Genomic DNA, 26774 nt, shown 5'->3' with positions numbered 1-26774 from the left:
TAAGGTATTATCATCATCATCATCATCATCATCATTATTATTATTATTTTGGTTAATACTTTCCCTGTTTGCCTGGACTATCATGTGAAGTTTCCATGTTGAAAATGGGAGCCCTGAAAAATCAAAAACACAAGGAACAACAAGTGTTGGTAAGGGCGTGGAGAAAAAGGAACCCTCGTGCACTATTGGTGGGAATGCAAACTGGTGCAGCCACTGTAGAAAGCAGTATGGATGTTCCTCAAAAAATTAAAAATAGAAATACCATAATATTCAGTAATTTCCCTATTGGGTATTTACCTAAATAAAATGAACACTAATTCTAAAAGATATATGCACCCTTATGTTTATTGCAGCATTATTTACAATAGTCAAGATATAGAAGCAGCCCAAGTACCCATCAATGAATGGATAAAGATACAGTGTATATATATGTAATGGAATATTATTCAGAATGAAACCTTGCCATTTGCAACAACATGGAGGAACCTAGAGGGTACAATGCTAAATTAAATAAGCCAGTCAGAGGAAGACAAATACCATATGGTTTCACTCATATGTGGAATTTAAGAAACAAAACAAAAAAAGACAACCCCCAAAATGGACTTTTAAATACAGGGAACAAATTGGTGGCTGCCAGAGGGGTGAGGGGTGGGAGGATGGGTGAAATAGGTGAAGGGGGGTGCGGTGCTCCAGGGTGGCTCAGTCCGTGAACCGTCTGACCTCGGCTCAGGTCGTGACCTCGTGGTTCGTGGGTTCAAGCCCCACATCAGGCTCTGTGTGACAGCTCAGAGCCTGAAGCCTGCTTCAGATTCTGTGTCTCCATTGCTCTCTCTGCCCCTTACCCTCTCATGCTCTGTCACTGTCTCTCTCTCAAAAATAAATTAAAAAATTTTTTTTAATTTGAAGAAATAGGTGAAGGGGATTAAGAGTACACTTACAGTGATGTGCACTAATGTATAGAACTGTTGAATCATTATTTTGTACACCTGACACTAATATAACACTGTATGTTAATTATACTTGAACTTAAAAAAAAAAAAAAGAAAACAGGAGCCCTGATCTCTGCTGCCTGAGAGCTGAGTCATCCTGCTCCCCCCTTTCAGCTCCCTCAGCTCAAGCATGACCAGCAAAAGATGGGCAGAGACCAGCTTTCCTCCCTTCCCCACTTAGGTCAGGAGCCCCCGCACTCAGCAGTGACAGAGGAAGAGTCAGGACCAGACATGATGACTTTCTAGGCTCCATCTCCTCACCCCATAGTCCTTCTCTCAGCTTCTGGTACTGCAATTGCCAGAAAGCGCCCATCTGAAGGTAGCCCTTGCCTGCACAAGATCTCTTAAAAGAGAGCAAAAGCTTTAGGCAGTCCAGAGATCTGCTTCGACCTCCCTGCAGCTCTGGTGGCTAAAGATAGGAGACCCAGTCCAAAACCATAGCGGAGCCTGAGCAGAACCTCCTGTGCAGAGCTCACAGGGGAACCTTCAGTTGCATCCCGTGCATTTGCAGTGGTGCTCAATGAACCTAACCAGCTATGCTCTCATCTCCTATTCCTGATTCTCACAAGGAAGCACTCAGCCTGTGCCTCAGTTTCCCCTGTGGCCCCTCCCCCTGACTTTTGCCCCACTGCTGACTCTGGACTCTCTGACACTCTCCAGTGGCCTCCTCTCAGTCCTCAGTGTCACTAACCTCTCTGACACCCAAGACCCAGTTTCTTATGTATTTATTTTTATGATCTAACTTTTATGATAGGTAATAAATGCACATGGTTAAAGAAACTCTAACAGTCAGTAAAGTAAAAAGTTAAAAGGAAGTCTCCCAGGCTCCCAGAACCTCACCAGAGACACCTGCTATTAGAAGTTTCTTTTTGGGCACCTGGGTGGCTCAGCCAGTTAAGCATCCGACTTCAGCTCAGATCATGATTTTGCAGTTCTTAGGTTTGAGCCTTGCATCTAGCTCCGTGCTGACAGCTCAGAGCCTGGAGCCTGCTGTGGATTCTATGTCTCCCTCTCTCTCTGCCCCTTCCTCCCCCCCAAAATAAATAAACATTAAAAAAATTTTAAAACAATAAGTTTCTTTTGAGGGGCATGTGGGTGTTGGTAAACATCCAACTCTTGATTTCGGCTCAGATCATGATCCCAGGGTTGTGGGATCAAGCCCTATGTCAGGCTCTACACTAAGTGTGAAACCTGCTAAAGATTCTCATTCTCTCTCTCTCTCTCTCTCTCTCTCTCTCTGCCCCTCTCCCCTGCTTGCACTCTATCTCTCCAAAATAATAATAATTTAAAAAGAGAAGTTTCTTTTGATACCTTCCAGAAACAGCTACAGATATACAAACATACATTTGGATAGTGTATATTCTTTTTTTTTTTAACACAAATAGATGTATTCTATACACATCTTTTCATCTTGCTTTTTTCCACCCAACAATATGTTTGAGATTTCTCCTTTGCAGCCATGCAGCTCCTGCATCCTCCTTTTTTAACAGCTTCTTGGTGTTCCATATACCAGATATGTCATAATTCATTAACCAACTCCATAGCAATGGATATTTAGGTTGTCTCCAGTCACTTTTAATATTTCAGACAATGATGTGGTGAACATCCTTGTACCCTGTCACTGCACACATGGGCAGAGACCCCTGTCAGATAAATTCCTAAGTCCTGCCTCTGAAACCCCCACCAGCCTTGCTTTCTCAAGCCCTGCCCCTGCCAGCTCCACACACACTCCTGCCTCCAGCTTCTGCTTCTTAGTGACCCGCAGCCATGTTACCATTTCTGTAGCAGTCCTCTCTCCCTGGCTCTGTCCTCAAATAGCTTGAGCCCAAGTTCAAAGACCTATAGCTTCAGCTGTTGCAGAACAATATGGTTTTAATGTCTCCTCATCATATCAAACTAAAATTATCCAAAATCAAATATGAAATTTCCACCATCTCCTTGAGTTTGGTCAATGGGATAATATCTTCCCAAGCATGGCAATGGGAAACCTTGGAGTTATTCTTTTTTAATGTTTATTTATTTACTTTGAGACAGAGAGAAAGAGAATGCATCCACATGCACAAGCAAGGGAGGGGCAGAGAAAGAGAGAATCCCAAGCAGGCTCTGCACTATCAGAGCAGAGCCTGACACAGGGTTCGAACTCATGAACCATGAGATCATGACCTGAGCCGAAATCAAGAGTCAGATGCTTAACCAGGTGAGCCACCCAGGTGCCCCTGGAGTTAATTTTGAAAAAATTTGTTTATTTCTTCCCCTCCAATCCAATCTGTCACTGTGTCCTACCTTCAAGCTGCTCAATTTTATTCTCTGTAGCAGATAAGGCTGACTCTCTCCCCAACATCCATCCCCAACACCCTTTCTGCTTCCTAAAAGAGCCATGAATTTGGCTTTTTATTGATTCTTCCAGCTGAGTTCTTCCACGGAAGCTGACTCTGGATTCTGGTATGCACTATTAGCCCAGAGCTAAACATGTGACTTAACTGGATAGAACGGAAGGACAAAGATGGTTCAGGAAAGGTTTTAGCTCTTCTACTGAGGGCTCCAGCTGCTACCAGTAGGCATTTTAGGACCAGAAGAGGAAGAAACCTTGGGTAGCAGAGCAAAAGAAACCTGGCTCCTTCATGACCTCCTGAGAAACTGGTTCAACTGAACCCAGAGCCTGCCTCCAAGTGAACTTCCACTTCTGGGACTTTGCTGGTTAAGCCACTTTAAACTATGGTTTTCTTTTGCTTGCAGTCAAAGGCAACCTAAGTAACTAGGACCACAAGTCCCAGAACAATCACATCATCACTGCAGGACCCAGATTTCTAAAACTGTGCCTTAACTAAGCCCCTAACTCTTGTCCCCAGTTCTGCATGCCTATGCCAGTATAATTTTGTATTTTATTCCCTCCAGAGCCTCCTCAATCAAAATCAAGACCCAGGTCTTTAGCTTAACTTATGAGGCTCTATATGATTAGCACGGGTCTGGTTCCACAGTAGAGAGGGCTGAATTTTGGAGCCAGGGACCAGGATTGGAAATGAGGCTTTAAGCCAGTTAACCTCTGGGCATCTCAGCTTCCCCATGTGTAAAATAAGCACCTGTTTGTGTCCTTCTTGGCACTTATTAAGGGAAGTGCAATGATCTTGCTTGCTTATGTGTCAATTTATTTACCATTTGTTTCCCCCACTTGAATGTAAGCCCCATGAGCACAAAGAGATTTTCTCTCTGATGGTTGATGCTCAGATATCCTAGCTGCTGGGAGGGCTAGCAGCAGACAGCCCCCAGCCAGGAGCACTCTTCAGGGATGGCCTCAGTAGACAATGTGACCTTCCAAGGCCTGAAGGCCTGTGTCTGTCCAAAGATAAATGCATGGTGGGCATAGACGTCTGCCTCTCCCTCAAGTGGGACAGCTCTGAAGGGCTGCTCCATCTCCAGAACTTTCCATAGAGCTGTCCAAGCCTTCTAGCAAGGCTGCCTTCAGCATGACTGCTCCCTCCCTTTCCTTCCCAATGTGTGGACCCCAAGATTGCTCCCTTGTCATTTTGCTAGATGCTAAATTCAGCTGTCTCAAAGTCTGCCTTCTGGGTTTCCCAATCTGCAATATCTTGCTTTCCCACTCCTGTGTCCCTGCAATGCCACAGAGCCTGTCACATGGTGGGTGCTCATTACATATTTTGTTGAATGAATCTATGAATGAATGAAGTAGAAGTTCCTCTAGCCTTAGGGTTTTTACCTGTAAATGTAGGGCGATGTCATGAAGGTCCCAGAGTCCCTGTGAGGATACAAAGAGATGACACTTTGGGTAGCCACTTTGGGTGGCACCCTGCCAGGCATAGATGAAGAGCTTGGGAAACAGTAGCACAGGCTGAGTCGACACCCACTGGATGCCAGAGGCAAGGCTAACAAGTCGCCCAGAAAGGGAACGTAAAGTTGAATTTTTAATTAACTTTTCCCTTAAGAATCTCCCAGTTTGGTAGCGTCAAGGGTTAAGACAAATAATTCTAAGGCAGGAGGCAGAAAGGGCCATAAAGAGTGAAAGATGAAGTGATGCAGGATGAAGTGATGAAGAGGATGGGGGCGGGGGGGGTGGGGAGTACCACCAGAGCCACCTCACTTTGCATGAATGGCCAGAGATGGCATTCTAGGTCACAGCCTGAGTGAGGGCAAGAGACCAAGGACAAGGGAAAAGTGTGATTTGCAAAGAGAGGAGCATGGCAACAGAATTGCAGATAATAAGCTTGAAATGGAGGCTGGGCCAGATCGCTTAGAGTGGAACTGGGAGCCACAGGTTTTTGAGTGGGAGAGAGTGGTGACCAGAACTGTGCTTCAGGAGGATGAAGACACTGGCACGTGGAGGGTGGGCTGCATGGGGAGGGCTGGAGGGCTGCTTCTTGTGTTTTCTCAGTGGGATGGTAAGCCTCCAGATGGAACCTGCCCGAGTCTCTGCTTGTCTCCCCTTGGGCACCAAGCACTGTGCTGGCCCCAGAGCGAGCACTTGGCCAAGAGTTACTGAGCTACGCAGAACTCAAAGACATTTTATTTTGCTAGGTTGGGAAGGGAAATATTCTCAACTACAGTTCCAGAAATGACTGAATGAGGAACCCAAACCAAACATTCCACCAGGAACAGGAGGCCAAAACCCTGATAATGTCTAACAGACCATCACACCCAGCCCTTGGGGACTCAAGTGGCAACGGATTCGCACTCATCCGCATTTCTAGCATGACTTTCATGCCTGCAGAGGTTGGGGGGTGGCAGGCTGCATCATGCACAGGGAGTGTACACAGTGTAGAGAACAATTATACCTGGTCAACAAGGGGCCAGCCACAGCAGCCATTGGCTCCTTGGGGTTGAAAGGGCAGAGCCCTGTTTCTCTGACTCAAATAAGTCTAAAAAATCAGGTGGCAGGTGTCTCCAGCCCTGCCTTTTTCCTCTGCCCACTGCTAATGCCAGCTAAACTCCCTTTCTGGCCACATAACTCTTTAAGGTGGGGGCGGCTTCTGGGGCACTGTAAGGTGGTTAACAGCATCCGCGGCCTCTAACCACCAGATGCCTACAGTGTTCCCCGCCCACACCCCAAGCTGTGACAAGAAAAATAATCTCAGACATGGCCAAATGTTCCCTGGGACACAAAACCGCCCCGGGTGAGAGCCACTGCCCCAGATCAAGGGCTCCAAGTGGCCACTCATCTCCGGCCTGCAGACATGCTGTAGTTGGCCTTTCGGCATTTTCAAATATCTGACTTATTTCTCAGCATTTAAAAAATCAGGAAATTCCCCCTTAAAGGTCTTGACTTTCAGCTTCTCTTGAAAAACTAGAGATCCAGCAATACTGAGTCCCTGCTTCAAGGATGGCTGCCCCTCTACATGAGGTTTCTGCTCTCCAGTTGGCCACAGTGTCCAGCACCTCCCTTTCCCTGCCCACGTCACCCACCTGGCCCATGGAGGCATCTGGGTTTAAGACCCGTCAGCCAGTGGGGCTCTCTCAGGGGGCAGCCATTGGAACCCCTGGCATTCATCAAGGTCGGCAATCCCAGACCTGCTAAATTGGACCCTAGGAAAAAAAAACCTTTTTAACAAATGCCCTGTTCATATCCTAACACTTGAAGGCCACTGAAGAGTCTGGCTCCCAAGACCCAACCTCCTGGCTCCCCCATGGACCCGAACATCATTGAGTGCTGTGGATTCTCAGGGCCCCCCATACCCACACTCCTGCCTGAACTACCTCCACTTGTATGTCTATGGCCAACTCCTCACCTAGTTTCAGCTCAATCTACACGAGCACTTGCAAAACACTTACTAGATACCAGCCTCACCTAGGCGCCAAAGACACAGAGCTCAGTGAGACATGGTTCCCGCTTTCTCAACTGCAGCTAGTGTTTATGAAGTATTTTTCATTTGCTGAATACTGTCCAAAGCCACTTCCATACACTATCTAATAAAACCTTTAAGGTAGGTACTATTGTGCCCACTTGACAGATGAGGGCTGGAGGCTCAGAAGGGTTGAGCGACTTGCTCTAGGCTGCATAGCTAGGAAATGGCAGAGCCAGCGTTCTGCTTTTGGTTGGTCTGACTCCAAAGACGGCACTTGTCATGTCTTTCTGTGGTCTGTTTCCAGAGGGCCTAGCATGAGATGCAGGCACACAGATGAAAGAAGCCATTGCAATGCTGTAACAGCAATGAGTCCAGGCCACAGAGGAGGTACGAAGGAGGATGTGCCCTCTGGCAGGACACCACGTGCCTGTCCAATATACCTTCTCACCACCTGTGCAGGAATCTGCATCCCTGGACCTTGCCCCCACTTGCGGGCAGGCCTACTTCTCCCTTAGCCTGGTCCTTCTTGGCCCATCTGCCCTGTTAGAAACAAATCAGCCATTAGTATCCAAAATCTATAAAGAACTCACCAAACTCCACACCCAAAAAACAAATAATCCGGTGAAGAAATGGGCAGAAGACATGAATAGACACTTCTCTAAAGAAGACATCCAGATGGTCAACAGGCACATGAGAAGATGCTCAACATCACTCCTCATCAGGAAAATACAGATCAAAACCATACTGAGATATCACCTCATGGTCAGAGTGGCTAAAATGAACAAATAAGGAGACTGCAGATGCTGGAGAGGATGTGGAGAAACGGGAACCCTCTTGCACTGTTGGTGGGAATGCAAACTGGTGCAGCCGCTCTGGAAAACAGTGTGGAGGTTCCTCAAAAATTTAAAAATAGATCTACCCTATGACCCAGCAATAGCACTACTAGGAATTTACCCAAGGGATACAGGAGTACTGATGCATAGGGGCACTTGTACCCCAATGTTTATAGCAGCACTTTCAACAATAGCCAAATTATGGAAAGAGCCTAAATGTCCATCCACTGATGAATGGATAAAGAAGATGCGGCTTATATATACAATGGAATACTACTTGGCAATGAGAAAGAATGAAACCTGGCCATTTGTAGCAACATGGATGGAACTGGAGAGTGTTATGCTAAGTGAAATAAGTCAGGCAGAGAAAGACAGATATCATATGTTTTCACTCATATGTGGATCCTGAGAAACTTAACAGAAGACCATGGGGGAGTGGAAGGGGGAAAAAAAAGTTACAGAGAGGGAAGGAGGCAAACCATAAGACTCTTCAATACTGAGAACAAACTGAGGGCTGATGGGGGGTGGGGGTAGAGGGGAAAGTGGGTGATGGGCATTGAAGAGGGGGATGAGCACTGGGTGTTGTATGGAAACCAATTTGACAATAAATTATATATATATATACACACACACACATACATATATACATATATAATATATATATATACAAAATATATACAATATATATATACAAAAGAAATAAATCATCCATGATGACCACCTCTCACTTCTCCCTTCCTTCTTCTTCTTCTAACAGGAGATGAGACATGGTGGGACTGACCCCTGCTTGCAAAGTCATACAAGATGGTCCATCAGTCATGGGACCCAGTTTGACCAGAGTGCTTGTCTCTAGTGATTGGGTTAGAAAGAGAAACATATTCCAGGCGGAGCCAATGAGAATCTTCCCTGGGAGGTTTCTAACAACCATACTCTCAGATCCTCTCTCCTCTGGGGTTGCTAAGCTAGGATATCAGGAATCTTGGGCTGCCTGCACTCATCTTGTACATCACAAGAAGAGTCCAGGCCTTGACAACAGCATCTGCATCCTGGATCTAGTGAAGCCTAAACAAGACTTACATCCAGAGCTTCTCAGTTATTGGATCCAATAAATTGTCATTTTCACATTGTCATGTGAAAGAATACTGATGTAATCTGTGCTTATGTTGGTCTGAATGTACCAGAATGACCACAGAGCAAGACAGTCTTCTGAAACCCTCCACCAGGCACAAGCTTTCAAACAGTCCCTACAAAAGGAACAATTTCCAACCAATCAAAGCATAAGCTCCTTAAAGGCTGGGACTTCCTGTAGTTCTGATCACAAAGACTTGCATATAGAAGGAGCTCTATAATTGCCTGTCTATGAGCTAACTAATACACAGAAGCAATAGGAAACCAGAAAGCAGTAAAAAGTGGCCTTTTTCTTTCCCCCCTGCAAAACAACCCATGCATTCATGTCAACATGGGACCAACTGGCAAAATTTTTTTTGACACAACAGTTCCTGAGTGAAATCAATTTTCTTTGCTCTGAAAATCTTGCCATGGGTGATTGATTTAGTTTTCTTTTAAAGTTTTTTTTTTTTTTGAGAGAGAGAGAGAGAGAGAGAGAGAGAGAGAGAGAGCAAACGAGGGAGGGGCAGAGAGAAAGGGAGACAGAATCCCAAGCATGTTCCATGCTGTCAGCACAGAACCTAATGTGGGACTCGAAATCACAAACCGTGAGATCATACCCTGAGCCGAAATCAAGAGTTGGCACTTAACCATCTGAGCCACCCAGGCACCCCTGATTTAGTTTTCAGTGCAAGGCTAATTGAACTTTTAGGGGGAAGCCCTCAAAAATTATTACCATAGGTCCCGGGCCTTCATGAGCTGTATTTGAAAGGTTCTGTTTTTAAAGGGCAAACTAACAGGTGGGTCATTTCCAGTGCTAATGTCACCCTTCGTGCCTAGAAAAATAAGATCATCCTAAAATGTTGGGTTTTAATGACAAGTCTCCCTCCACTTCTCTGAAGGAGACCATTAGAAACAATCCTCGAGAAAACATTAAAGCAGAGAGGGAGGTGGAGGCCGCCTCAACTCTCAGCTATCCTCTAGGGCCTCTCTTGTAGCACCTTGTAAGGTGCTACAGCAGCAAAGGCTCGTCTCCCTCTGCTCGACTAGATGTTCTCATGTTGGGTTACCTTTGGGGACAGTTCATGGCTTTCCTAGTTCTGGGGTTCCAAGCAAACAATAGGAAACAAATTAAATAAAACAAAAGTTTTGGCTCTTTTAGCTGTAAATCCCACATTGTTTCCACGCTCCTGCTTGTTTTCTAAGCAATAACAAAACTTGAGACCCACAGATGTTCCCTATTTAAATACATGATATATGTACCACTGGCCATCTCCCAGAGCAATTGTGCATTTATTTCCCAAGCAAAGGCTTAAAAGGCGTGTCTCAGAGGAATGGGGCTTCTCCAGTTTGTCCTGGAAGGTCAGCTTATCCCTGGAAACAGCAGTTTAGACAGCTAGTTGGCTGTTTCTCTTAGCTGTGTCCTCACTTGCCAGTAGGTGGGCTGTGGGCATTCTGCCATGTCACAGCCCCTTGTCCCCAAACAACAGCCATAGCCTAGTCTCTCCCCCACCTTCCATCCAGACCCTTGTTACTCTTCCCCTCTCCCCTATCATCTTCCTGTCCCTGCTCCTGGACACCTCCCTTCTTTTCCTCCCCTTCCCAAACTAGTCTATGTCTCCTGTTGCTGCAGCTCCAAATGTTGTCATCTGCATGTTTGTGTAAGAAGCTGGAATGCACACTTGAGCCCTGAACTCTTCCCCCTGTTGCTGGAGCCGGGATACCAGATTGCAGGAAGCAGGAAGGCCCCAGGACCGCTCATCAGAGGTTCTTGGCAGCAGTGGGCCCCACCGATGCATGCCCAGGAGCTCAGCAATGTCACCCTCCTCCCCCTGTAATTACTCTCCAGCATCCCTCTGGCATGCTGTTTGCACTGAAGGCCTCCGTTTTCAGAAATGCTTAACAAAACAGGTCTAAGGAAGTCCAAGCATACCTTGGAATGACTACAAACAAGTGCTCTGACAGGCTAGGAGTTTCTAGATCTCTACTAGTAACACTAAGTATTATTATTAATAACACTTGCTATCATTGTTAATTATAATGCCCAGTACTATTACTACTAATACTACTTGTCAGTATAGATAATGACAACAACACTGTTAGTGAACAATACTAGCTATTGTTCATGAATCTCTCAGCATGTGCCAGGCCCAGTGATGCCTGCTTTACAGATAATCACTCACTTAAGCCTAATATCAGCCCTTTCTTAATGGGAGGCACTATCATTAACCTTACTTTAAAGACTGGGACATAGGAGCTCAGGGAGGGTGAGTAATATGCCCAAGACCATAGAGCTGGCAGATGGGATGCTCTCAAACATTCCACTCTACTGCCCCCATTGGGAGAATTAGCATTCTATGTGCCTTAAGAATTTTTTTCCCCAAGCATTCCCAAATAATTATAAAACACGGATACTCCTCTGCCTTTAGTATGAAGAGCATAGTGACATTTACAAGGCTCTGCTTTAGATCATCGTAAATATCAGATAACACACAGTGCCCAGGGCCACTCTGCAGAATCTCCCCTTATCTGTGGCCAAGTCCCTGCCCTCCCCCTGGCCTCCAAGTCAAGGCAGAAGGAGATGGGGTGGAATGCTGACCTGAGTCTCTCTGGAAACAGAACATATTCAGTAGTCTTTCTGGACTACATCCCTGATGCCGACCTACATTTTTTGTTTCTTTTTTTTTTTGCCATGAATCTCTTACAGATAAGGAGAGAAAAATTTGTAGTGAGGGAAGGGGAGCATGACAAAGCTATCTTTCTGAAAAACCAGTATCTATGAAAACCTGAAGCCACTGAGTTTTGAGCTGTTTTTTTTTCCCCCTCTCTAGATGATCTTCGAGGTGAATACAAATGTTGTCAGGCTTATTTGTTAGATTCAAAATATTATTAATCACGTATTACTGCTGCATCACTGATCCGAGACATCACTTTACCCTCCTTGTCATTTTATCATCTGATCTGTTTTTTCATCTGCATTGTTGTGAACAGAATGTAATACAGACTGCTTTGGCGTTTCAAAAATGTCTGTAGCCAGGGCACCCGGGTGGCTCAGTCGGTTAAGCGACCGACTTCGGCTCAGGTCATGATCTCGCAGCTCATGGGTTCGAGCCCCGTGTTGGGTTCTGTGCTGACAGCTCAGAGCCTGGAGCCTGCTTCAGATTCTGCGTCCCCCTTTCTCTCTGCACTACCCCCCTCAAAAATAAATAAACATTAAAAATTTTTTTTAAATGTCTGTAGCCAGCTACCCAGCACCTTTCTACCCATTTGCCCATCCACCCGTCTATATGTCCACCCATCCACACACCCATGTACTCGTGAACCTACCCACCCGTCTACTCATCCATCCATCCTTTCCTTCCTTTCTATTCCCATAGCACCCTCCCTGACCCAGGCTCCTACCATCCCTTCACCACTAATCTGCATATTAGTGTGTATGTGTAATAACATGTAACTGCTCTCCCTGAGTCCAGCATCTCTCTTTCAAAGCCATCAAATATATCAAATCAATCATCCTTAAAGTTGGCTCTGGTTACGTCATCGCCATTCAAGAACCGTCAGTGATTCTCCAATGTCTAGAAAATAAATCCCAACTTATTCTGACATCCAAGGGCTTCTTCAATCTGTCTCCAACTGGCCTTTCTCCCCCCACCTTTATTTCAGTTCTCCAATATTTCAAACATACAGAAGGGTAGAGAAAACGATAACAAACACTCATGAACATGCCACCCAAATTAGATTTTTCTGTTTTCGCTCCAAAACTACTCTTAGAAAGCAAAATGTTCCAGATACCACTGAAGCATCCTTTGTCCCCTTTCTTCCTCCCTCCTTCCTCAACTGCTACTCTGCAGCTAGTGTGCCTTCCACAGCCCACCTTTGCATACCTTTAGGTCACACAGGTTTCTAATACTATAAACAATATGAACTAGGGGCGCCTGGGTGGCTCAGTCGGTGAAGCATCTGACTTCGGCTCGGGTCACGATCTCATGGTTCACGGGTTCGAGCCCCACATCAGACTCTGTGCTGAGAGTGTGGAGCCTGCTCGGGATTCTCTCTCTCCCTTTCTCTCCACCCCTCCCCAACTCATGCGCACACGCGCACGCTCTCTCTAAATAAATAAATAAATAAAAACTCAACAACGTGAACTATTAATTTGTTTTAAATTGTTTAAAAATATCACAGCTTAGCTTGCTTTTTTTCACCCAATGTTGCATTTTCCAGTTTTATCTACATTGTTACATACACATCTAGTTCCGTCATCTTAAGGATTGTATGCTATTCCATTGAATGACTATAGATAGTTTATTTAGCCATCCCCTTCATGATGGACATTTAAGTGTTTTTGTTTCTTTACTATAAACACTATTGCAGCAAACACCCTATTACAAGGTTTGTGTGTGTGTGTGATATACTAGAATATTTTTAGATTATACTCAGACGTGGAATTGCTGGGTCACAGGGTATATACCTCTTTCTTCACTGTTGCTACATTAAGCCCAGTTGTTCCCCAAAGGGGCTGGACCAATTTACAGGTCATGAGAGCTCCCTGTTGCCCCACATTATTGTCAGCACTTAGGACTGTCCTACCAATCTAAATGGGAGTCAAACTGTGTCTCATTTGGTTTTCTCTTTACTTATTTGTTGTTGCAGGAAGATTTTTTTTTATTCGAACATAATGGAATTTGTCAATATTTTTCTTTAGAGTTTGTGCTTTTCTTATGTTTCCTTTAGGCAAAAGAAACCTTCTTTTTTATGTTTCTTTTCCTATCCCCAGGGTTTTAAATATAACCTCCTACATTTTCTTCTATAGTTTTAAAGTATTGCTTTTTACCTCTAGTGCTTTAATCTACCTAGAATATATTGTTGTGAATGAAGGTAGAGGTCTCATTTTTCCATATAAAAAAATATGTGTGTGTGTATGTGTAAAATCATTTCCCGAAAATAACCCCCAAAATGACAACCAGTGGAATCTACCGACCAATCTGTAATGCAACACTGTCATGTACTGTGCTCTCATTTGCAAAAAGTCCTGTTCTGTCCCATTAGTCAGCTTACCTAGCACTGCTCTAGAACTGCCTGTTTTACTGACTATCACTTTAGAGGAGCTCTCGATATCTGATAAGGCCAATGCTTCAACAAAAATTTAAAAATATAACCCACAGATCTTATTTTCTTATCAACTGTGATAAAGTTATAAGTTAAAAGCAAGCATAAAGCTTAAAAAAAAAACCTTTGAAACTAAAGTAAACACAATTCTGAATAATTCATGGGTCAAAGAAGAAATTGCCATGGAAATTATGAAATATTAATCTCTGAATGACAATGAAAGCATCACTTATTGAAACTTTTAGGATGCAGCTAATTTGTAGCATTAATGGCATTAATCTTCAATCATTCTTATTTTTTAATGGACCTGGCTGACACACAGGAATATGATTAATTTCTGCAACCAGCCATCTTGCTGAATTCTCTTCAACAGGAAGTATGATATTTGCTGTTGGCTTTTGGTAAATGCCCTTTATCAGGCTAAAGAAGTTTTCTGCTTATTCCTGTTTGCTAAGAGTTTTTGTCTTAAATGGTGAAAATTTAGAAACATGCCTTTTAAAAGTCAATAATACCACTTCTCTCCCATATCCCTCCATACTGTACGAGATGAAGGTCCTAGCCAATATAATAAGGCAAGAAAAAGAAATAAGAGGTTATAAAAGAAGAGACAAGGCCACCATGATTTAGAACTAATCAGTGAGTGGCTTTCTGAGCATATTTTTTCTTGTTTCTGACACTTTGTTTAATCTGTATGCCCTGAATAAAATATTCCTTCATCCCATCTCCAAAATTAAGTCTCACTGTGTTCTTTCTCAAAGCCCCAATAACCATCCTAATAAAGTTAATATTTATTGATTACTTACTGTGTACCAGGTAGTGGTTTTATATAATCTTTCTTTAATCCTTACAACAACCCCATGAAGGAGGTTATTATTAGCTTCATCTTGAAAATGAACTCACATGGTCAGAAAGTGGCAAAATAGGGACTGAGCCAGGGAATCTGTTCACAGCCCTAACCACTGCACTGGACTGCAACACTGACCTATCAGCTCGTGATACAGGACCCAGACATTTCTGTCCACCAGCCTTTGCTTTGGTCTGGAATCCCATGTCTGACTTTTCTCAAATCTCTGCATATCTGTATGGTGATGTGCCACCCAGGTCACTTTCAGTCCCTTTTAATCCCCCAGCTGTGTGGAGGGCTGCTGGCAGACAGGAACTACCTTGGCTAAAGAGCAGTTAGCCAAGACCTAGGTCTGCCTAAGACCATGCCCCCTTCTGGGAGCACCAAAAAGGTAAAGGTCCATCCTCCTTGCCCCTACTCAGGAGAACTCAGAAGGGCCAGCCCAGCTTCCGAGCTCCCCCAAGGAGTCAACTGAGGCTTTAGCTGTGACTGCACCACAGCCCAACTTCTCCATTCACTGACTCCTGCTTTCCCTCCTTTCCTTCTGCAGGTGGAAACCCCAAGAACATTTGCTAATATACCCCTGCATTGTCATCACTCTCAATCATCTTCCTGGGGAACCCAAACTGGGATAAATCCTAATCTTTCAGGACTCACTTCAAATGCTGCATCCCCAACATAAAACCTTCCCTGAGCCCCAACCCCCAGCCCAGATTAGAAGTCCTCCTCCCTCTGAACCAACATCCCTCTCTGCTACATTTGAATCACAGCCACACACCTGTCTTTGCTTCCATTCTACAGTGTGATCTCCCTGAAAGAGGACACTGTGTCTGACTCATCTATCTTCTTCACCACCTGTCTAACACCAAACATGGGCTCCAGTCACACACATCTGGAGTCCAATTCCAGCTCACCTTCATCAGCATCAGTTCCCTCATCTGTAAAATGGGATGATGACAGCATCTTGCTCTTAGGATTTAAGAATTAAGTATCAATGGAGTGCTTAGCCCAGAGCCCAGCACACAGTAAGCACTCACTGTTTGCTTTCTATGATTATTGTTTGCCTACTGTCATGATAGCACTAATAAATGTTTATTGAGGGGGTTGAATGCCTGATGGTGACCAGCTCAGCAGGCTGTACTAGCAGAGTGAGTGTTCACGACTTCATCTCCGTGGGAGCCGGTGGAGATTGGCTGAGGGTTTCTCGTTCCCTTGGCACTTTGCCCACTTGCTCTGTCTCCATGTAGGCCTCCTAGCTGGACCCTCCAGCATGCAAACCCTCACTCTCTCCTGCAACCACGAAATAAAAAATAAACTTGGCTTTGAATCCAAGGCCATTGGTGCTTTTGATCTTGGTTACAAAGCAAGGCAATTATTGGACACAAAAGCCCTGATTTATTTATGAAATGCGACGGACATCTTCGAGGCGGGAACGAAAAAGCTCACTGAAGACCAAGACCTATTGCCACACAGTGAATGGCTGCTTTCAAACACAAGCCCCCCAGATGCCTTCTCTTCTCTGCTGAGAGTCTTTCCTCATTAGTGCTTCCTCCAGAACACCGCAGCTCCCAACAATCAAATTCACTTCACGGCCAGGCAATTAATTAAATTCTGCAGGCATCGGAGCATAGAATAATGGATGGCTATTGTTAAGGAGGCTGAGACTGAAAATGGAATGAATGGGCTTCAATGCCCAGTCTCAAACACGGTAGGGGCAGGAAGGGAGAGCAGGCAGGATGCAGATGGACCCCCCCCCCCACCACCACCACCACTGGTGCTCCGCAGGGGTTAGTAGATTCAGTACAGGACCTGGAGTGGAAAAACCTGCATTTGGGGCCAGATGCTGTGCTTACCAGAGGCAGGCCACAGTTTCCTCACCTGTGAAACAAGGAGGTCAGTTATTCTCCATGTGTGGTCCCCAGACCAGCAGCATCAGCATCGCCAAGGAACTTGTTAGAAATGCAGATTCTCAGGCCTCTCTCCCCCTTACTAAATCAGACATTGTGGCAGTGGGGCCTAGCAATCTGCTTAACAAGACCTCTAGGTGTTTCTGATGCTAGAATTTGTGAATCACTGGTAGATAATGTTTAAAATTGAGGCCGCAAATTCAAATGCATGAAGGGGCCAGGGAGGCTAAATAAAGGAGCCAAGCAGGTATACTACACTAGACGAGAGCAAGGACCCTGGGGCAGTGGGGAGAGTGTGCCCTGCCTATAGGGGCTACCAGCTACTCAGTCCCAGCCAACTCAACCAAGAATTACCTATGGGGATCTGATATTGACAGGACTTCTTAAAAATGCAAAGTCCTGGTTTTTATGTGAACTCCTACAATTTTCAAATATTGGTTTTATTTTTCTTAACATAATGAGGGCCATGCAGATTATCCTTGAGAACCAAATTCAACTGAAGGCTGCCATTTTGCAGCCTCCCTTTTGAGTTACCTTGGACCTCCACCGTGATATACCCATTGTGCTCTTGACTTTCTCCAAACACTGAACTCCCAACGTCCTTTCTCCATTTGGCAGACTCCTATTCATCCTTCAATACCCAACTCAAAGGTCACCCACTGTGAACTCATCCTCAAGCATCTGACCCACTTTCCACCTCTCCACTAAGAAGGTAAAGAAGAATCAAACATGAGGTTAAAGAATTGACACACCGAAGAAGGGAACACAGAGGGAGACATAGAGAAGTTATAAAAGTGTTTCCCCACAGAGGAGGAATAAGGACCTCTCAGAAGAGTTACCCTATTGCTGCTTGAAAAATCACTTAAAGAAAACAATTATCCCATTAGACCAGAATCTAACTTTTTATTTATTTTAGAGAGAGAGAGGGGCAGGGAGGGGCGGAGAAAGAGAGAGAATCCCAAGCAGGCTCCATGTTCAGCACAAAGCCTGACATAGGGCTCAATCCCATGACCCTGGAATCATAACCTGAGCCAAAATCAAAAGTCAGATAGATGTTCAACTGAGCCATGCAGATGCCCTGAGCAGAATCTAATAAGATGAAGTTTGAAAAGACCAAATATAAAGAAACGCAAGTACAGAATTCAAAAGATAGATTTTAAAAAAACAGCTGGCATAAAAATACCAGGGATTCAAGCAGGGAGCTCAGAGGGAGCCAACCATGTGAAGAGACTGAGGTCAAAAAGGCAAAAGCCTGCATAAGTTTCATTATTAGAAAGAATGTGTCTAGACAGCTCTGTTCTACTCTTAGCCCTTCAAACCTTCCTGGAGTATTCTGAATAGATCTGAATGTTAACTTGTGCAGGTCAGAGAAGCCTGGGGCATGACTTAGGTGGGGGGGAAGCATGAAGCCAAATCACAGGGTGAACTGAAGGGACCTGGGGTGTTTACTCAGAGGTGGGAAAGATCTGGCTGGTGGTCATGATTTCTATCTTCGAGCAACTGACAAGTCTCCACGTGGATTGGTCTATGTGGCCCTCAGGACGTGACCAGGATCTTGAGTGTAAACACTGAGATTTTATTTCAACATTGGGGAGAACTTTCTATTGATCGTGGTTGTCCCCAAATGGAATGAGCTATCCTGAGAGGTAATGAATACCATTTCTTAGGGACATCTAGCAGAGGGAGGGCCAGCTCCTGCAGAGAATGATAAAGGGACTAGAAAAGAGGCCTAGTGGACATCTGTTGTTTTATTTCTCCCTTCTTATAAGAGGACTCCAGTTTTTCAGGGGAACCACCCATTCTCTGTTCATGGGTTAGGTGGAGTTGAGTGTGTACGTGGCTTCAGGGGTGGGGATGTTTCCTGAGCCTGGTCAGTCAGAGCACTGCCTCTCGCTGGCCACAGGTGCAGCTTCAGGAGCGCTGGTGTGACCCATGTTGAGCAATCAGAGCCTATAAGACTCAATTCTGGGAGAAAGGAGCTCTCACTTTCCATGGGGCTTGATGCAGGGGGGATGTAAGCCTGGAGGGGGGGGCATGTGGTTATCACATGGAGAGAGACTTCCTGTAAAAGAGTCCTTCACCCCACCCCCCAAAAAATTGAGGAAACAGAGAAAACTGGAGCAGAGCTGCAGAGAGATGGGAGTTCTTCTGTGCCCTTGAAGCCCCCATGCCTAAAGCCAGCCTTGCTCTGGAGAGCTGGTAAGTCCCTTTCCTCCTTCAAGTCAGTTGAGTCGGGTTTCTGTTGTTCACAACCATAAAAGCTCTGACCAACATGATGGCCTCTAAGGTCTCAGCCAGTTCCTTTGCCTACACCGGATCCTTATCTCATACTTAAAGCAAGGGCCACCTGTGTGCATATGTCCACTTGCCCGCAGGAATCCTAGGATGGCTTGTAGAATGGGAAGTGCTGCTTCTAGTCATACAAACAGACTGCACTGCAAGGGGAAATGGAGAATCATGAGAAGGTAAGTTATTAAGTCAAAGAGCACCCTGAGTCAGCGAGAACCTGGTAGGCAGAGCAGCTGCCCCAGACCCAAACCCAGGAAGGACAGCTGGCCTGGAAGCTTCTCCCTTCCTGCAGATGCATGAGCAGCTCATGGCTTGGTGGGTGGGGAAGGAACATCCCCTCGAGTGTTAGGACCCAGCTCAGGAATAGGGAGGAGGCTCCAGTCTTCAGGGTCACTAGAAAGCCACCATTTAATGAGCACCTGCTGGATGCCAGGCCTGTGTTGGGCACTTGGCCGACCTCTGCTCTTCAGAGCAGCCCCCTAGAGTGGGCACTGTCACCATCTCCATCTCCTAGGTGAGAAAACTGAGGCTCAGAGATTGGCCCGGGTTCACAAGTCAGTGAGGGGCAGTTCTGAGACAAACTTCAAAAGCCCAGCCATACTGCTTCCTGCCGGTGATGAAAATGGGCCCAAAGCGGACAAGTCTGGGTTCTCTGGCAGTTTTTCAGGCTTTACCCCCTCATTAGTAAGATGGAGTGAATGACGATCCCACTCCCCAGTCTGACCAGAGACGGCCTCACCGTTGCTGGAGGTCTGTGGGATCTATTAGTACATAAGGAGTGCAGCCTCCATGCCGAGATTATCTATAACTGATGTGACACAAAGGGACCGCGCTGTGCTAAATCAGCCAGCCAGAGTCTTCTCCGGCTCTCTCCTGGCCCACAGGGGCCAGGCCGTTTCCTTTGTTCCACAGGCACAGGCCTGGTAACAAGGCAGCCAGAAGCTCAGCTGTCGACATTTTTTCATTATTTTCTACCCTGTTAACCTCCATCACCAGTGAGGCTGCTGTCAGCCTAAATGAGAACTGAAAAGATTTATCTCACTTGTCCCAGGGCTCAGTCAGGAAAAAGACCCTTCATTTCCTAACGGCCCTGATGACCCTTTCTCTGTGAGTCACTCCCACCCAGGAAAAAGATGTGACACTGGCAGCAGGCGGGGGCTTCTGGCCAGACCGAGTGATCGGAATCAGCTGTTTGGTTTTGCAAAGCACTGTGATTTTTTTTTTTTTTATTGCACTGTATTTACCTTCCTAATTATGTTTGCTCACACAAATATTAAACTTAGACCACGTTTCATAAACACTGCCCCAAGAGGGGACCGGCACATATTGTGTGGTGGGAGGGAATTAGCCTGTGATTACCGTTTTGCTGTAGAAGTTGTCCTCAAAGTGGACAACCCAAATACAGACCACAGAGAGATTATTACATTTCAAATCAACTTGTTCTCCTCCTTGTGCTTCTAGCAATCCCAGGTCACCTAATCCCTAAAATTGGCGCCTAGTAAGATGAGCTCAATAATTTTGGTAATAACACTCACGTTGGTAGAATGGTAGCCAGCTTTCCTGAACACTTACTGACCGTGTCTTTCTTCGGACTAACACCCTCTTTTTTAAAGAAATTTTTTAATGTTTACTTTTGAGAGAGAGAGAGAGAGAGAGAAAGAGAGAGAGAGGGGAAGGGGCAGAGAGAGGGAGACAGAGAATCCGAAGCAGGCTCAGCGTTCTCAGCACAAAGCCCAACACGGGGCTCGAACTCATGAACCATGAGATCATGACCCATGCCAAAGTCATTTTTGTTTTTTCCTTTTTATTTTTTTTAAAGAGTTAACACTCTCTTAATCGTCCCCAAGGCCCTGTGTGTCTTTTTATCCTCATCTCACAAATGAAGAAACTGAGGCACAGAGTTAAAGTAATAACACCCAAAGACACACACACAGCTGATAAATAATGGAACCAGGATTGTGAACCTATGAACCCAGAAATTTAAAACCTCTGGACCCAGAGACCACACCCTGGTCAACGCCTCCCTGTCCTTCACATGTACTACTAGGAAGTAGTTGACCCTAAAACCATTTGATAGGACACAGAAGATGAGGCTTGCTGAAGCCAAAGGACCAGCCCATTTTACAGAGAGGACACTGAAGTTCACAAAGGTGGGTTCAGTTCTACAAACATTACACACATCATCTACTGTCTGCCAGGCACTGCGCGAGAGGCCTGGGATATAGAGGCCTCAGGGCTCATACAAGTGACTGTTCCCTGCACACCTGACTTCTGGGCATTTATATGGGTAAAACCTTTCTGAAAACAACTGAGCACTTTGCTACAAGTCTTAAAAATGAGCAAACTTTTGGGGCGCCTGGGTGGCACAGTCGGTTAAGCGTCCGACTTCAGCCAGGTCACGATCTCGCGGTCCGTGAGTTCGAGCCCCGCGTCAGGGTCTGGGCTGATGGCTCGGAGCCTGGAGCCTGTTTCCGATTCTGTGTCTCCCTCTCTCTCTGCCCCTCCCCCGTTCATGCTCTGTCTCTCTCTGTCCCAAAAATAAAATTAAAAACGTTGAAAAAAAATTAAAAAAAAAAAAATGAGCAAACTTTTGACCCAAAAATTCCTGTTGCAGAAACCGACCATAAGATAATAGCAGTGACCGTGACGTAAGTATATATACAAAGACACTCAGAGTAGTGTTATTTCTAAGAGTAAAATAATGGAAATAAGCTAAATGTTCAACAATAAAAGATTGGTTAAATAAATGAGGGTAATCTATGAAATTCTATGGAATAATTTAAAAGTGGTACAGAAATATACTTATTGACTTGGGAAAATTTTGCCATACAGTGTTATGTAATTTGTTAGGTGACATAAGAAGACAGTAAAGTCATATATGCAGTCTCATGTCTTTTGGGAAATGTATACTGGAGATGTATAGATATGAGAACTTACAAAAACTGTATTTGCATTTATATGTTTAAAGAAATTCCTATGGCACCAAAGTGATTACTGCAGAGTGGTACCATTCCAAGTGATTTTAAATTTGTGTGTGTGTGTGTGTGTGCTCATGTCCATTTCCCCAAATTTCCTACAATGAACATGTAGTATTTGCCAACCATGCAGATATTTTAATTTTTGTGGGGGTGGTTGTGGAAATGGCTGAGGCCACCCATATCTAGGATTCAGACTCAGAGTCTGGGACACCATGTCCAGCCCTCGGCCCCTTGCACCCTTCAACACACCTCCCCTCCTCCTGGTCCCATCTCCACAAACCATATCCCACCCTGGCACCCTGGCAGTGTTGCCATGGCCAGCCTGGGGCAGAGATATCCAAGCAGGTAGAGTGGCCTGCTTGCCCACCTTTTTGAAGAGTCTGATGACATCCTCGCTGATCTGTGAGAGGCGGACGATGACATTGTTCATGAAGATGTCATTGAGGGTGGCATGATCTCGACTCTCCCGCCTGGTCTGATGCAGGACCAGATACCAACAGTTCACGGGTGAGAGGAGGTACTGGTCCTTCCTGTGGAAACCAAGGCAGCTCAGGTTGGCCTCACTGGAACTGTCACCCACACAAGTGTTCTGCATTGTCATCCACTATAGCTCTTTTGAACTTCACGAGGCCCTTTCAAGTTCAGTTTCATTGGAACACATTTACAGCTAGTAAAGCGATCCCCCCCCAAGGTCCCAGAGCAGTGCTGGGGCCAAACCCAGGTCTTTGGGTTCTAAGTCCTATCCCATTCTCCTCTCCCACTGCATGTGGAATCTGCTACATGCATCACTCCCTTCTGGTCAGAAGCTGCCTTCCGTGGGGCTAAGAAATACTCAACCAATTGTGCTTGAAATGCTCCTATTAGTGCTAAAACTATGCAGTGGAAAAACAAAAGTGGACCCTTCCCTGACTCCCCCAGCCCCTTTGTCCTCTTCCAGGCCAGCTTCTGTGTCTTGGTCTCTTGGAGACACATGTCTTTGTCTCCCAGTGGAGCTGGGAGCTTGTTAGGATTTCAGCTTCTGTATTTGGGAGGATGTCAACCCATCTTCCCAAATGGGATGCTTGAGTAAAGTACATACAAGACAAATAAATCCACAACCCACCCCCACCCCCCCCCCCCCGCCCTGTAACAACTGATAAGTCTTAGCAGACTCCAGCCGGGCATTTTGCTAAAACAGGGGTTCTCAAAGTGTGGTCCTCAGACCAGCAGCAACATCACCAGAGATCTCGCTAGAAATGCAGGTTCTCAAGCCCCATTCCAGACCTGCTGAATCAGAAATTCTAGAGGTGGCAATCCAGGTTTTAACACACCTTCTATGGGATTCTGATTCAAGCCAAAGTCTGAGAACCAGATATCTACATACCATAGAGATATGTTTGAAATGGGATATGAGAAATAGGATGTTTCTGAAAAAGGAAATGGGGGAATATCTCTCACTTGTGTACACTTTCCCAAAGGCCCCTCTGTTGGCCTCAGTAAAGGGTGTGAGTGTGTGTGTGTACACACACACGTATACATATATCTGTATATATGTATACACATATATACATATATGTATGCATATATTTACACATGTGTGCACATGTATATGTATACACATATATGTATATATGCACAGACATGTATATACATATGTGTGTGCACATATATATACCCTACTCTCCAAAAAGAAAGAAGTAAGGGTGATTAGAAACCGATAATCTCATGTTGCCACATGTGGTGTTGTGCTGTGTTCTTGCCCTCTGGCCCTGATTCTTTCCTTATTCTACTTCCCAGGGTGGGAAGGACATGTTGGAAAAGGCAGGATGTGGGGGAGAAGACCATCTGCATGTTAAGGTGCTGGCCTCTAAGATAGTCCCAGACCTGCATTCTCCCCTTGGGCCCTCAAGGTGGGCCACCCCAGAGGGCTGGCCACGGATATGCTCAGCTGCCCACTACCAGTGATTTTGAGGAAGGGAATTCTGCTGACTCTATGACCACATTATCCTCCCACAGCCAAGGGGATGTGCCGGGGGTGCAGCTCCAACAGCCTTGGGCACCTGCAGCACCCCCACGCCCCAGACCCCACTGCAACTCCTAAGCTTGGGAAGGACAGGTGAGGACAGAAAAAGGAATTTTCTGGCTGTCACCAAATGGGCTAAAACTCTGCCCAGCTAGCACGAATCCGGGAGAAAGGAGTTTGGTTTAGAGGATGGTTACGGTGGAAAATGCCTAAAGAAAAAGGAAGATAGGCTGCCACAGGAAAAAAAAATGAACAAATTGCTTCTTTGCTTGTAACCTAGAGAAAAAGCTAGAACACGAAAAAATTCAACCACCCAGCCCAATTCCCTTGGCATTTACTCAGCATCAGGTCTCAGATGGGCTGTGGGTGACCGTGACACAGACGTGCCTTGGAGGGGCTCCTTCTCAAGTGGCTGAGGCAGAAGAAAGGATTACAGTGGAAGGTGAGAAAGTGCTATAACAGAGACACACACAGAGCATCAGTTCCACTTGAGAAGTTGGAGAAGGCACCACTCTCCCCTGTGCTCTCCACATCCCAGGCACACACTCCCCTTTTCCGTTGTGCCAGGTTCCCTCCCACCTGGAGCCTTCATGCATGCTGTTCCCTCCATCTGGAATGCGTGAGCCCCTGCTCTTCTTGTGACTGCCTCCTTCTCTTCCTCTCGGTCTCAGCTTCAATGATACCTCCACAGAGAGTGCACCTGTGATCAAACGCTAAGGCACGGGTTCTCAAACTGTGGTACCTGGACCAGCAGTATTGGGATCAGCTGAGAACTTGTTGAAAGCGCAAGTTCTCAGGGCCATCCCAGGCCACTTACTAAGAAACCCTAGGGGTAGGCCCAGCATCTGTGTTTCAACCAGCCCTCTGGGTATCCTAACACACTCAGGTTTGAGAACATTTGCCTCAAGCAGTTTCCATCCCCATCCCTCACCCTACCGTAAGTTCTTCCAGAGAAGAGACTGTTCTGTTCCAGGCACCACATCCAGTGCCCAGGGATGTGCCTGATTCCTAGTAGATGCTATATAAATTTCCATGAGAAAAGAACACATTTGTGCTGGGTCTTGAAAAATGGGTAGGAGTTTTCCAAACAGAGGAGCAGAGAGAGAGAGAATTGTAGGCAGAGGGCACCATGGATACAAAGATAGAGAAGTGGCTCCATAGAGCCAGAATTTCAAACATGTTAAGAGAGGACTGGTAGGACATGAAGCTGGAGGGGCAGATTAAGGGCTTGATTGTGGGGAGCAACGAATGCCAAGCTAATGAGCTTGGAATTTATCCTCTAGGTCACATGGTTCTCTACCTTGCTATACATTAGAATCACCTGCAGAGCTTTAAGAAAACACCAAGAGCCAGGCCCAATGCAAGACCAACTCAATCAGAATCTCCAGGGGTAAAGCCTTAGTATTGGTATTTTTTTTTAACGTTTATTTATTTTTGAGAGAAAGAGAGAGACACAGCACGAGCAGGGGAGGGGCAGAGAGACAGGGAGACACAGAATCCAAAGCAGGCTCCAGGGTCTGAGCTGTCAGCACAGAGCCCAACGCAGGGTTCGAACTCACAAACCATGAGATTATGACCCAAGCCAAAGTTAGATGCTTAACTGACTGAGCCACCCAGGCGCCCCTAGTATTGGTAATTTTTAAACATTTTCTGTAGGATTCTAATGTGCATCCAAGGCTAAGAATGCCTGCTATAGGCAGTGAGGAGTCATGAAAGTTACGTAAGCAGAGGTATGATTTAACCAAAGTGTGTTTAGATCACTGAGGGCAGACTGCAGGATGGATGGATAGATAGATAGATGGATAGATGAATGGATGGATGGATGGATGAGTGGATAAAGGGGTGGGTAGATGGGTAAATACATGAATAAGTGGGTGGATGCGTAGATGAGTGAATGGGTAGGTGAATGAGTGGATGGGTGAATAGATGAGTAGACTCATAGATGGGTGAGTGTATGGCAGGATAGATGGGGGTGGACAGAGGCATGGGGCTGGAGAGAGGACGACTAGTCAGGAGGTGACCTTAGTCTAGGAAAAGAGAGAGATGATGAGGGCCTGGGTGGGTAGCAGTGTGGCCAGAGAAGGAAGGACTTGAGACACCTCCAAGGGAGCACAGATCATCATGGAGAGCTCCTGGAAATAGAGAGGAAGAAGAAGGATGGAGGAAAGTAGAGTGATTCCAAGGTACAGATCTCAGGCAACTGGGTAGATGCTGATGACACAAACTGAGATAACAACTGCAAGGGAGAAGCAGGTTGGGCAGAAAATACTTTGCACATCCCATTTTTCACTGCTTCCTGATAGAAATGGAAAGATTAAGGGAGAGATGAGATAATTGAGCTGTTACTCAAATTACTTCAGGGGCTTAGCTCAGTCTGGGATGCAAAAATTGAGCAGCATCAGGGAATTAAATGTACAAAATTTATGGAAGTCACAGCCAAAAGGTGAATTTCAGGTGGGGGAAAAAGAAGGCAAGTGATTTTGAAAGGGTAAAGAAGTGCTGGGATGGCTTGGGGGCCATGAAATGAGGTCACATGGTCAGAGAGACTTGGTCAGAGAAAGCCAGCACAGCCCTTTCTCATCAGAAGCTGTGGGCAGGAAGCAATCTCTGCAATCTCCGATGGAGTCCCACAGGGAGGCAGGACAAGTGGAGGCAAGTGGAAGAAAGTTACCCGAAACAACCAAGGACTTGTCAAGCTAAAGTGAGCAGCTGCTGGGAAGACGAGGGTCTTGGTTCTCCCAGGCTCTCTTTGCAGTCTGTGTGGACGGGCCAGGCACAGCTAGGTGCTGAAGATGCAGCGGGGACCAGAGCAGGCGAGATCTTGCCCCCACATGCCTTCCACTCAAGTGAGGAGCCACATGGGAGGAACAGAAGATGGTGACACAGCCTCATAAATGTAGTCATGAGAAGGAGGTGTGGAGCAG

General features: G+C 45.7%; 1 protein-coding gene across 6 annotated transcripts in view; it reads right to left on the bottom strand.

Moving 5' to 3' along the window:
• Positions 1-26774, bottom strand: part of SRGAP3 (SLIT-ROBO Rho GTPase activating protein 3) — a 264333-nt gene that overhangs the window by 93559 nt on the left and 144000 nt on the right. For all 6 annotated transcript variants that reach the window (XM_025920885.2, XM_086697528.1, XM_025920893.2 and 3 more), the window contains exon 3: positions 22216-22378. In XM_025920885.2, coding sequence (XP_025776670.1) covers positions 22216-22378 — 163 coding nt within the window. The remainder of the gene's footprint in view (positions 1-22215; positions 22379-26774) is intronic.

The sequence above is a fragment of the Puma concolor genome, chromosome A2 (assembly GCF_028749965.1).
Source record: "Puma concolor isolate L17-30 chromosome A2, mPumCon1.1.hap2, whole genome shotgun sequence".
Taxonomy (NCBI): Eukaryota; Metazoa; Chordata; class Mammalia; order Carnivora; family Felidae; genus Puma; species Puma concolor.
This window is presented reverse-complemented; position numbering and strand designations above follow the sequence as displayed.